The sequence below is a fragment of the Strigops habroptila genome, chromosome 13 (genome assembly GCF_004027225.2).
Source record: "Strigops habroptila isolate Jane chromosome 13, bStrHab1.2.pri, whole genome shotgun sequence".
Taxonomy (NCBI): Eukaryota; Metazoa; Chordata; class Aves; order Psittaciformes; family Psittacidae; genus Strigops; species Strigops habroptila.
The window spans coordinates 12551431-12564522 of record NC_044289.2 but is presented as its reverse complement, the minus strand read 5'-3'; the positions used below and the strand labels follow the sequence as shown (position 1 = coordinate 12564522).

Genomic DNA, 13092 nt, shown 5'->3' with positions numbered 1-13092 from the left:
TGGCAAGACAGAGCGCAGCAGCGTGGCCTCTTACCTGCTCTGTCTATATGCTCCATAAAACCTTGACGTGGGAACAAACCTGTCTGCCCATGTGAGATGCACTTGGGCACAAAAAGCCCTGCACTTCCTCCTGCTTTTGGCACATCTGGTGCATTGTCCCAACACATGGCACCTCACCATGTGGGCACCTTGCCCCATGGCCCTGCCACCCCTCTGAAACCCCCATGGGCTGCGTGTCCCCAGCTTGGGCTGCAGTGGGGTTTGCTCTGGGTTTGCAAACTGGGCCTGTAGGGAGGTCCTGTGCCTGGGGATGTTGGGTCCCAAGAGATGAGATGAGCTGGAACCACTGCAGTGATCCCGCTGGTGGGACCATGACCAGGTACTGCTGTGCCAGCCGGAGCGGGTGCATGCTCCACAGTTGTTCAGTGCTTGGAGCTGAGAGGATGGAGGAAAGCATTATTCAAACTATTCCCAGGAAACTTCGTCTTTATCCCCATGGAGGGGAGTTGGAATTAATTCTTTTTTAATGTCCAAGTTATGGCCTTATCTCTCTGAAATCCTGCTTTTATCACGTCTTTCCAGAGTTCCTGATGTTATGTTCAAGGCTTGTGTGGCAGCCCAGGGCTGGCCCTGCTCCAGGAATGTGCTCTTTGCTTTTCCTTTTCTTTCTTTACATATGAATGTGATTGTAGCAAACTCTTTGGTGTTGCAGCGTGTTCTGTGCAGACTTTTTCCCTGGTTACGCTCCACCTCAGTCATCCTTACCCCCTCGGTTTTAAGGGGAGCAGGGAGGTCACCAACTCAAGTCATCCAGTTATATCTCTTTGCACGCAAAGATGAATGTAAGCTTGTTAAAACAGAAGGCTGTAGTTAGCAACACGTGCTCGGTTGTGGCCAAGTGCCATGAGAAGAATGTGTTATTTTCAATAGCCTGCACTTAACAGAATAGAGCTGAGCTCTCCTGAGGAGCAGCAGCGCTGGTAGAGCAGTCAGTGTTTCAGAGCTTTGCTAATCCCATTGCTGGCAAAACAGTTCAACCCCAGTGTACTCTTGAACATTCAAAAGGTTGATGACTCAACTGCGTCTTGATTGCTCAGATGGGTCTTAGAAGGGGCTTTTGTTTCATTTCTTTCCTTGCCAAGCAAATACTCCTTAACTACCTCCTCTCTTTCCCTGTCCATTTTGCCGGTTCCTTGTCCTACCTGCACTTCTTTGCTGCTGTGTCCATGGATGTGCTCATCTCGCTGTTCTCCCAGCACTGCTGGGCCCTTGTTTCCCCTTTTTATGCCCCGTTTATGACGGATGACACCTCTTTGCAGTTGACAATGCCCTTGATAACAGCAGTGATTTGCTGATTTGTTCCTGTGCCTGTGGTTTCACATTGCAACCTCATGGAAATAATCAGGCTGGCTCCATGATTCCCATCCCCAACCGCGGCATGTGGTGCTGGTACAGCCGTTTGTGTTGCACCTTAAATCAAATAGGAGAACTGATGTCATTTTGACCAAAAAATACCAAACAACAAACCAGATGTTTTCTGGACAGCGTTTTCCAAGTGGGATCCTCTCGCAGGCATGCTCTTTGCAGTGTCCTGCCCTGCTCTGGCACTGGTTGGATGCAGAAGGAATGGATGCCATGGGTGCTCTGCTCCCAACTGCTTGGTCGTGGTGGTGATAGCCTGGGCCAGGAGAGCTGAGCTGGCTAAAAACAGACCTATGCCACAAAGATAGTGGCTTTCACCTGGATCAGCTTCCCCAGCCTGAACATCAGCCCTCTGTGAGGCTGAGTGGAGGTCAGCATCGCGTGGTAGATGTGGTGGTGGGGATAATTGCACCTTTTCAGGCAGTTCAGGTTTATTTTGGGTTGAACTGACGTTGTACCTATCAATTTTGCATCTTCAAAGACTCAAGGAGCAGCCTACGTTTTAGGGGTGCGTGCCAGACTGCTCAGGATCGAGTACAGCCGTGGTTTTCCTAGCGGGGAGGTGTGATGTGCAATTAAACCCCTTCCCAGACTTGCCTGGTTGGAGAGGACACACTGACCTTGCCCAGAAAGCTGGGGCAGAGCTGAGGCTGTGCTGCCCTGCCAACAAACACCTCCTCTCCCAGGACTGTGCCAGCAGGGCTGAGCACCCGGAGCCCAGCCTGCCATTTCGGGATACTGCCATCATCAACCCAGACACCTCTGAGGAACCACAGGCCAGCAGTGGAGGGTGTGTGAGGGATGCAATGGGATCTCCCTTCTCCTGCTGCTCCTCTGGGAATGGCTCCTGCTGCTGTGCCCTCTTCAGGGAGCAGCTGGAGGTTGTGCCAGTGTAAGCCCTCAAGGCACCAGGCAGGAGTGGGTTTCAAGGGTAGCCCTGAACCCATCTTATTCATGTGGCCCCACTGAGGCTCTGTAGCATCAGCTAAGGGAGGATGGGAAGAGGTTTTAGGGGAGGTAGTCTCATCCATCAGTCAGTCCCTGCATTTATCTTTTGGGCAAGTGTGAGCTTTGAGCAGGGACTGGCTGATCCAGGGTCCCCTCCAGCCCCACAGCACGTGAGCCCTGCAGGAGGCACCCGCACGGGCAGGCTGTCTGCGTCAGTCGGGTAGCCAGAGGTTTGAGGTGACATTAACAACAGGGTGCAGCTCCCCAAAGGAGCAGATCCTGCTTTGCAGATCCTCCCTGCTCTCGAGAGCGAGTTCCCCTGCGCATCTTGCCAGGCGCCGGCACTCCTGCAGTCACGCCAGCCCTTGATGTGAGTTATCAGAGCATCAGCAGATGATGCTCTCCCGCCCCATGCCACTTGTCCCGGGCTGGTGAGTGGGGTGAGCTGACGTTGGGCCAGGCGGGGTGGGGGGTGACCTCTTCTTCTCTGTGCTAGGGAGCTGGTGATTTGGCTCTTTGGCTCGGCCCCCTCTCAAACCCTTCCCCTTGTCTTCTCCTGAGCTCCTTACATTGCTGAATGGCCCTGAGCAGTGCTTTGATCTGCAGCGCAGCTGCCTGGCCCAGAGGCAGCAGCTCTGTAGAACTCCCAGACGAGCAGTTTGCCTCAGGCCCAGACTAACGTGGCTCTCATGTCCCTGCAGCTCGGACTGGGTGGAGATCATCGAGCCCCGCTCCCAGGAGCGGATGTATGTGAACCTGACGACCGGGGAGTGCGGCTGGGAGCCCCCTCCCAACCTCAAGGTGCGCCAGTCGGACCAGAAGCAGTGGTGGGAGCTCTTTGACCAGAACAACAACCGCTTCTACTACTACAATGCCATCACACGGCAGACGGTGTGGCACCGGCCCCAGGGCTGCGACATCGTGCCCTTGGCGCAGCTCCAGGCCATGAAGCGCAGCTCCCAGCCTGACTGCCGGGGCCGGCAGCACCGCGGCAGCACCGGCAGCGACGGCAGAAGCACCCCCATCCAAATGGCCCTCCTGCAGGAGATGGAGAAGAGCAAGGGGGACTGTGCCGCAGAGAAGAGGAAAGACCCTGGCAGGTAGGGAGAGCTTTAGCCTTCTCTATCTACTGGGTGGTGTCAGATGGGCACCACTGCCTGGCAAACAGGTTGGGAAGCTGTGCTGCCCTGAGAGAGTGTAGAACCGGGGCAATGTGCTGCCAGTGATCACCACCATGTGCCCTCCTCTTCCTGGGGTACAGCCATCCGCTCTCACACTGCAGTACTGCTTGAATATGCCCGCCTGAGCCAGGCCTCGTTTCTGTGAGGCACCATGAAAACACACGTCAGTCTTTGCTCCAGAGCCCTTTGTGCTAAACAGGAGGAGAAGGGATGGGCAGGAGTGCCACACAGTGACGAGGGCTGAGGTGGCTGAGCTGCTGTGCAAGGGGTTAGGCTGCTCCAGCTCTTTCCTTCCCTACTCACTCTGCTGCTTGCATGTGCCTGCAGCTTCAGCCAGGGGAGGAGATGGGACTGCAGGGACAGAGCTCCTGGGCACACTTCTTTGGTCCCATTAAGCCTGAAATGAAAGAATGATAATGGGATGCTATTTTGTTTGGCAAAGAGATTTTCTTACACTCAAACCACTCTGACAAATTATTTTTGTGTTGAAACTTTGCCAGCTTCAGCTGCACAAAAGCATCTTCTCCCCAGTCTGTGGGGATGGCCCCTCCATCTGGAGCGTTACCCAGGGCTGCCTTGCCTTCCTCCTGCCCTGTCTGGGCATCATCCTGCCCTGGAGAATATGGTACCGACAGCAGCAAGCAGACTTGAGTCACACTGAGAAGTGACTCACCCAAGGGCTAGAGCCTGTCATCCACTGCTCCTTGTCCCCTCTTCTGGGCAGTGCAGTGAGCCAGGCTGCTCTCACAGCTTGGTTTATGAATCAAGGCTGCCTCTCAGTGCGAGGAGAGAAATAAAAAAGCCAAGATGCTGAAAACCATTAGGATGGCAATTCTGGAAAATCTAGAGCACCCTAAACTGAGGTTTATCGCCTGTCCGCTGGCCCCTGTGAGATGCTGCCATGTTCACTTCAGATCTGTATGACTGGGAGACACTGGTGATGCACATAAAGTGCACCAGAAAGAGCTAGGGCTTTACTGGTGTCTGTGATGCTTACAGTGTCTCTGTCCCAAAAGCAGCTCCTCGGAGCTTCAGACCCATCCAGAGGATGATCCCTGCCAGGACAAACCCAAACACTGAGAAATGCCTTAAGTTGAACCCCAGTAGCTCCAGTTCCCTCTAGTCCCCCCTGGTGACCCACAGGCACATGGTATTTGCCATGAGCCAAGCAGCTTCCCCTCCTTGTCCCTCTATAGCCCTGGGGCATCCAGGACAGGCACCAACAAACTCCATGTTTCCAGAGGAGCCAGTGCAAGAGCCTTGCACAGGGCATAAAATATCCTGAGCTCCAAGGGGTCCAAAATATTTCTGACTAAGGCTCTTGGGAAAAGATGTGAGTGGCAGCTTGCTTGGGAGCTCACAGGCTGCTTGGACATGCAGGGCTCTTCCAGATCCTCACACTGCTAAGCTGACATTATTTGCCTGTGGAGGCTGCTTTCTTGGAAGCAGGAGACTGAGCACTGTTTCCTTGCACATCCATCATGTGTTGTCACTGCTGTTTGTGAGCAGGGGTTGCAGGGGTTCTGGTGCGGAGAACTGTTTCCCTACCCAAGTCTGACACCTGGGAGAGATTTCTTGCCTTTTGCTAGCTCGTAAAATAGTGAGTGAAGAGCTAAGGCCAAAGCAAGTGTTCCCAGGTGGGATCTAATGCCCTTGCTGGGATGTCTGGTCTAGGAACAGCAAAAGCGCATCAAGCCTGTCAGCTTTGTCTGTGTTCTCCAAAGACAAACATAAGTGTGTCCTCTTCCTTCCCTTGTCAGGGATGCAGCTGTATAAACACCAGACGAATACGTTGACTCCTCTTGGTAGCACTTGACATCTCTATAGGTACCTGTGCCCAAGACAGTTTCGCTTTTGTATCTAAGGGCAGCACAAAGGATTTGTTTTTCTTCCCTCCGTGTGCGTCATCCCGTGGTAGATGGAGAGGCCAGAAGAGACCGGCGTGGTCCCCAAGAGGGGCCTCCTGCAAGCACATGCCACAGCGAGCTGGGGGAAGGGATTTCGTCCTTCTTTCAGTAATACTTTGTGGTTGAGTAGGTTTTTTTTACATTTAGCAGACTGTTTTTTCCCACCCTGTCTCTAGTGCCTTCCATCAGCACTGCTCAGTCTGCTGTGCCTGCTGCCACGTCTCTGTGCTCCCACATCCTCAGGGTGCTGCTCTCAGTGGCCTCAAGCAGAGCAGAGACACTCTCCGGACCCTGGGCACTGCATCACCACTCCTTGCTGCCCGTTACCTCGGTCTCATCCCATCCTCTTCCTCACTGCCCCAGGGCTTGCTGCTGCCTTTCTGCAGAGCAGCCTTACACTGGCCCTTGGCTTCCCCACATGGCACAAGGAGGTCAACCCCACCCAGGGAAGTGAGAGGTGCTGCTGCGATCCTGGAGCCTCCTGGGGATGCTCTTCTGCCCATCCACATGCTTGTGGTCCTGTGTTGGTTTTTGGCAGCACTTCCCAGGGATGCCCAGCCCAGTGCTGGCTCTGCTTCTCCCTTGCCAGAGCAAGGACAGTGACCAGCACTTCCTTACAGCTCCAGCCACCTCCCAAGCACTTGGGATCCAAGTAGGAAGGAAGACAGACTCTCTCCAGGGAAAGTGGGAGCCAAATGGTCCTTTCACATGTTGGAAAGCTCTGCAAAGGGTGGATGTGTTCCCTTGGGCATCGTGAGACCAGCCTGGGGCTGGAAGTGGCTGGTAGCATTTTCGAAGTGTCTTGTGAGCTGCTGCAGCCGTGCTGGGGTTTGCCGGAGCTCCTCAGGCCTCAGGGGTGAGAAAGGGCTGGGCACAGCAGAGGGCCAAGGCCTGAAGAGGACAGTCTTACTGGGAGCAGAGCCTGTGTGCTGCTCTGCAGCATTTGGGCATGCTACTGGTCAGGGCCACGAGTGAGCTCTGGCTGCCATCCCCAGCCCCACTGTCCATGCGGGCTGACCCTTTTCCTTCTCTTCCCATGGGTCTCCCAGGGTCAGGGACTTGTTTCAGAGTGGTGTTGCCAAGGTTCCCCTTGCGATAACAATGCATCTCGAAGTTCTCCAGATAGAAATTCAGTTTTCCTAGGAAGTGAAGCCCATGAAGGTGGCTATAAGGCTACCTCTTGCCTCTTCCAAGTCTGGTTTGCCTCATCAGAGGCTCACATCTCTTGAGGCTTAGTGTAAGTAATGCCAGTATTAAGTTCTTTATAATCAAGCACAAAACACCATCAGGATTCCTACTACAGGCTTGTTTCCTCCTTATGTCCCTGGCCTTGGGGCAGGATGCACAAACACAAGATGCTTTGCAGGTGCCCACAGAGCTCTCCTTGGCACTGTGCAGACCTGGATTTGGGTGGGTTGCCTCCATGGAGTCTCCAAGTGTGGGCACTGGAGGAAGCAGCAGTGCTGCTGGAATAAACATCCCTGTTCATTCACATCTGTCAAAGCACCAGTAAAACCACTGCTGGAAAGGGCAGAGCTGAGGTGCGGGTCCTTTTCTCCAGCCTTCTGGGAGGGAAGAGCAAACAATAGGGCTCTGAAGCCTGGGAAGAGCTGCCGGATACACTGGGCCTGCTGGAGCAGGGTGCGGGCTGGGAAAGCCAGCGCCGGGCTGCCGTGTTTATATTGGAGCTACTTGAAAGCATTCCTCGAAGGAACCATCTCGGGGGACTCTGTAGAGTCTCTGCTGCTGATGGCTGAAGAGCATGGCTGAGAGGCTGCGTTGGGACATTTCTCCACCACTCACTGTGCTTTTCATTCGGGTTTTCACTGCTCAGAAGGACGAGGCTGAACCTTTTTCCATGCCGCAAAATCAGGAAGTCCCCACTCTCCTCTTCTTGGTCTTTTGAGGAGCCTGGGGATGGTGTTGAGGGAAGATGTATCCAGATGTTGCCCCAAGAGATTGTTCATGGCTGTAGAAAGGGTCCTTTCAAAAAAGCCTTGCCTTCTCTGCGGTGGTTCCTCTTTCCTCTGATCTCCAGCAGCTGGGGAGGCTGGAGATGACACATTATGTCCAAGATGATACTGACAAGCACACATTTAGAGGTTTTGTTTCTCCATCATGTTCACTTACAGAGCTCCTGGTCAGGGGGAGCATGGTGGCTGTGGTGTGGCTGGAGCTTGGCTCACTTCTCAGTGGCACAGCTCCCCTTTCTCTTCTGCCCCTGTAAGACCCTCCTGGATATTTTGGCAGAGCCATGCAAGGATATTACTGTGACATGAGCGAACATGCCTGTGTCCCATGTCAGCCCCGAATGTAAAACTCCTGGGTGTAATACCCTCTCCTTGAAGTAGGAGTGCCTGTGGGCACACAGTGGGTGCCCTGCAGAGGTACCAACAATAGCTGGATAGTGCTGGTCCAGATTCAGTGCTGCTCTGGCTGTATCATTGAGTTAAGATCACCCCCATGCGATCACCCCTGGCTTGCACAAGTCAGGAGCCTGTGAGTGGCTCTGTCCTGCTTGTCACTGTCGTGGCTCTTTGCCAGTCTCCCTTCCCTGCCACAGAATGAGCTGCTGGCTCAGCCAAGCAGAGGGGTAGGTGGAGGGGTGTCAGAGATGCTCATTTAAAAGCCTACCCAATGCTGCTGCTCTGGTTCTTCCTGTTAGTCCAGGAGCTCTCTGAGGAACAACCATGTCTTCAGTGGCACTTGCACTTGGGATCAAGGCTTGGCTGCGTGCGGGAGGGATGCACCAATGTGAGGAAGGTACCTGCGGCCCCCAGGGAGGGAAATAAAACCCTTTGTGCCTTAGGAGGAGATGCTGGGGAAGGTCCCTGGAGCAAGGGGGATCCCAGGACGGGGAGCAGAGGGTGGTGGCCCTTTCTCAAACCCTCTCTGGTCACCTGGGTAGTTGCACGAGGCCGAGTTACGCATCTGTTGTGGGGAGGGAGCCAGGCCCTGCAAAGGCAGTGGTGCAGCAGTGTGAGGCCAAAGGGTGGTGGTGGCCTTTGGACCGTGGCTGGGAGCCAGCACCAGCCTCACCCGTGCCTCTCCCAGTGCCACTGTGCCGAGGTGGGATTCACAGCGACACGCTGCCGCTGGAGAGCATGGTTTCCCAAAGCTGTGGTAAGCAGTGGATGGGGAAGGGACACACCACCCCCTTAGGACTGGAGTAGTTGGGAGCAGACATGGAATACTGGATGTAGAGCAGAGGATGGTTATGGGCGGGGGGGGAATAGGTGAAATAGGGCATCAGCAGTGATGTGGGACTGCTGCTGCGGGGCAGATATGTCCCGTTGGGATGGAGTGTGGGGAGAGCACCCTGCCAGTGGGAGAGTCACGGAGGATACCCCCAAGGAAGGTGGTGAAGGGGGTTTCGTGGACCTGGCAGGTGAAAGGTCTCTGGAGAGCAGGAGCAGGATGCAAAAGAGTTGGGATGTCTGGATGTCTCAGGGCTTGGTGGGAAAGGCACAAGGAAGGGGTAGCATCACTGAGAGGCAGCTCTGGGCATGCAATGGAGCGCAGGGGCCATGCAGGACAGGTCAGTGCTGTGGGATGGGGAACAAGTGTCAAGGTTCAAATAGAGCAAAATGGCTCTGAAGGTGTTAGGGGAACATCTCGGGGCATGTGCAGCGTGCCCTCAGGTCTTACCCAGGGGTAGCTGGTGGCAGATGCATGGAGGGAGGGCACAGAATGGGGCCAGGCTCGAAGGGACCTTCCTTTGAAGACCTGGAAGTTCAGGCTCGTTTAAGAGCCTTTCCATTCCCTTTTCCTCAGAGCTCACAAATACAGACTGGGTATAGCTGTAGCCTGGCAGCAGGTTGTTATTACTCTGCAGAATGCACGTTTGGGTCTGGGCTGTTGCGGTGGGCACATTGGATTGTGGTGGATCCTGACTTCCACCACGGGTCAGAGGATGCTCCCAGCGGACAAGGATTTCACAGCCATGAGAGCTGAGCAGGGCCAGTGGGTTTGGCTAAGGGAACCAGATCTGAGGGCATCTGGGCTGGGCTGAGAGGATGCTCTACACTGAAGATTGCTGGGTTTTGTCTGAGCGTAACACGTATCCTGTACATCTCCCATAGACCTCATGGGGTTTTCTGCAAAATAAAAAGAAACTTAGATCAAAACCCAATAACATGGTGTGGAAGGGTTGTCATCATAGTCCGACAGTCTGAAGGCAGACACTTGGATTATTTTCCAGCTCACTGCTTGAGTAGTTCAGAACAGCTTTACTGGTCTTCAGCTGGTTGTTCTGGGTGCTGTGCTAGCTAATGAGCCTTGGAAGGCGTAGGTTGTTTCCTATCTCAGTGCTGCTGACACCAGTCAGGTTATAGTACAATGAACTTGTTTCATCTCGTTGTTCTGCTGTTCATGACTCAGAAGTTTATCATGTGTGTAACAGGGATGTGTTTCTGTTTCAGGAAGGGGGATCTCCAGGAAAAAAACAATGAGGAGCCGATACAACTTGTTGGGAAATGTCCAGGCGCTTGAGACTAACAATCTGGGATTTGGGTAGATTAGAAGATACTTCAGTTAATATAATTCTTAAGTAATTCCCTGTATTTGTATCTTTCTTCCTTTAGGGAGACTCCTCCCCACTGGCAGCCTCTGCCTGGCACGAAAGCAGCCATGTTGGTCAAAGTGAACAGTCTGAGGCGGATACAGAGCTCTTCAAACAGTTCCCTTCAGCTGCAGGGTGCTCCAGAGACCAGCAGCCAAAAATCTCTTCCAAAACCAGCCATATATGCTCAGCCTCAATCCACATCCCAGAGCCCTGGAGCCACAAAGCAAATGCCTACAGGAGAAACAAAGCAGTCTATGCAGATCAAAAAGACGGAGAATGGTGGGTTTTGCCTCGTGCTGATGAATGGTCCAACTTCTCAAACGCCTCCAAGGAGCCAGACAGGAACCCCTCAGCCTGTATCCCCTAAGTATGCCTCCCCTGCACCTATATACGATGAGCCATCTTTAGAGTCTCCGATTTATGATGAGCCACCAGTAGATATGGACACTGAAAGCGTCAGTATGAGTGGGATGTCTCCACCAAGGTCGCCGAGCAGTAGCTTAAAAAAGCGGCTGCAGCCAACCAAATTATTACAGCATCCAAGTGTGCAACAGCAGCAAGCCGCAAAGAAGCATGCAAGAAATCCCTCTGCCACCGAATACAGCCCAGCTGGTAGGGAATATATAAAACACATGGTCAATGTTGACCAGTCTTCCAAACTCTCCCACTCTTCTGCTGCAACAGCTGATGCCTCTACTAAACTGCCAGGTCAGCTTACTTCAAAGGACAGCTTCAAGCAGTCTTGGAGGATCTTGGAAGCCAATGTCCTCAAGAACATGGAAGCCCACCACAGCCGGCAGAGCAGCCTGCAAGCTCAAGAATACCCAACTGGAATAAGCCATCAGGACTCTGGTTATTCGACTGGCCCTTCCCCAAGCTTGAGAAAAAGGAAAGGAAGGAGGCAAGGCACAGGTCAGGGAAGACCTGGCTCTGTGGGCAGCAGCAGCGAGCTCACGGCTTTGAATGATAAGCTGATTGCTGAGATGCGTGCTGTGGTGGGCAGGTCAGCAGCTTGCAGGGGAAGCAAAGCCAGCCTTGATGCTGAAAGTCTGGAGAGTGGCATCCCCTCAGAGAGCAGCAAAGTCAGATTCCAGTCTGACCACCTGAAAAAGTGCATCAGCCGGAGCTCAAGAGATGACATCTCAGCCAGTAACAGGTCTCTGTATAGACAGGGCCTGGAGAGCAGAGGCAACTTTCCCAGTGATGTGTCTCCACAGGACACAGTGAGGCAGAAGAGGACTTTTGAGAAAATAGATTCCTTAGAAAAGAATGTGACCAGCCAGACAAGTTTGGCTTCATCAGATGCTACACGCCACTCCTCCCAGGTACCTCCCCATCCACTCTGGGTTCATGTCGTGCTTTGCTGGGCTGTCCTGGTGCAGAGCTGAGAACCTGGCTCTCTTCTAATAGTTCCTCATATTCTGTTCTCCCTGATGGTCCATTCCTGAACACTGAATGGAATCAGAAAACCAGTGACAGTGACTCTACCATCTTCTTGTTGGGAATAGCTATTTTAGAGCCCCTGAGTCTGCCTGCACAAGTGGAGTAGTTTTTCTCTATAACATGGCACTTTTGCAGAATTTAGTTTGCCATCTTTTCTCCTATTTGGATTTGAAGGAACCTCCTGCTTCCTTAGTTCAGATTTAGCTTCTCCATGGGTGATTTTATATCCTGTGAAGGTTTTGCCCTTTTTGCTCCCTCTTCCAATTATTTCACTCCTGCTGAACAGCCTGAGTCTCTGCATCTCTTTGATAACAATGCTCCAGCATGTTCCCTTTGTTCTCTCCTTTCTCCTGTTTGCCAGTACATGACCTTTCATGAAGAAACTTGGCAAAGCTCCTTGAGCATTTCAGATTGCTCCAGTAGGCCTGTTAGGTTTAGCTTTAAAACCAGGATGACACCTCCCTGCTGTACCAGATTTATGTGTGTGTTCTCCTCTTTATTGCAATTTCTGCTTGATAACAGCTTGCTCTCACCTGAAACCCTTTTAAAAACTGATGCCATGTTCCCACATATTCCATTTTTGAGGCACAGGGTCAGTTTGAGTTTACACCAGTCCCATGTTACAGTTAATAGTTCAGCAGTTTCATTTCACAGCCTCTCTAGACTTGTTGGAAGACAAGAAGACTGCTATCCAGTCTTCAGGGTATGTTACACTTCATTGCATTGACATGGAATGCTGAGGCTTGATGTGTTGATTATGCACAAGAGATGGGGGGTAAGGGTTAGGCTGGGAATGGTCTTGAAAATGAAGAAGAATAATTCATGTGTGGTAGGCAGGAGAAGGAGAATACAGTGGAAGATGTAAGAAGATGGATGTTGTGGTAAAGGCAGTGTGTCAATAAATAAACACTCTATTTACAGACATACTCTGAGATGTAAGAGTCCAAGTAAGGAGGGGGGGAGGTTGCAGAGAATTGCTGTCTCACCTGAAAATTGCAGTGTGACTTGAGTCACCAGCAATGGCCTATGCTGGGCTTGAGTGATGGAGAGAATTGGGAGACAAGGAAATTCATTATTGAGGAGGGTGGGCAGAAGTTCTAGGCCAGGCTGAGCAGAGGTGGATGTGTACTGTCAGCACAAAGGTAATTGCTGGGTAGTTGTGTGAATGAGATTTGAGAGATGAACTCTAGAGAGAGAAGAGAGAACCAAGAGCCTGTTAAACCTCTAGAGAGTGTGAGGAGGTGGATCCTCAGAAGTTTCTAACATGCTGAAGGAGCAATTAGGGTGGTAGGAGGAAAACCAATCTTGGACGTGGAAGGTGTAATGAAGGAGACCAAGAATGGAGGTGGCAGAGAATTGCAGGTAAGGATTTTTAGTCAGTGTGTTAAGTGACTTCAGAGGGGGTAAGGAGGTGGAGGCGTAACTCAAGGGATAAAAAACCAAAACAAAGTAGAAAAGCAGGAGGAATGATTGTGCCTCAGGCAGGCAATAAGAGGTGGAGCGTGATGTGTACTAATGCTGTCATCCACATGTAGGTACACGTTGGGGTAAGATAGGGAAGCGTTGCACTGCACAAGCCTCTGTCCTGAGTTCAGCAGTTCCTCCTCTTTACTAGGAAGAAAACACT

The 13092-nt window shown here is 52.4% G+C and overlaps 1 protein-coding gene across 1 annotated transcript in view; it reads left to right on the top strand.

The window, feature by feature from the left end:
- The window catches only part of LOC115615129 (rho GTPase-activating protein 39-like), a 46503-nt gene that overhangs the window by 20295 nt on the left and 13116 nt on the right, over window positions 1–13092 (top strand). The window contains exons 2-3 of the mRNA XM_030502914.1: window positions 3072–3470; window positions 10042–11347. Of these exons, the coding sequence (XP_030358774.1) occupies window positions 3072–3470; window positions 10042–11347 (1705 nt within the window). The remainder of the gene's footprint in view (window positions 1–3071; window positions 3471–10041; window positions 11348–13092) is intronic.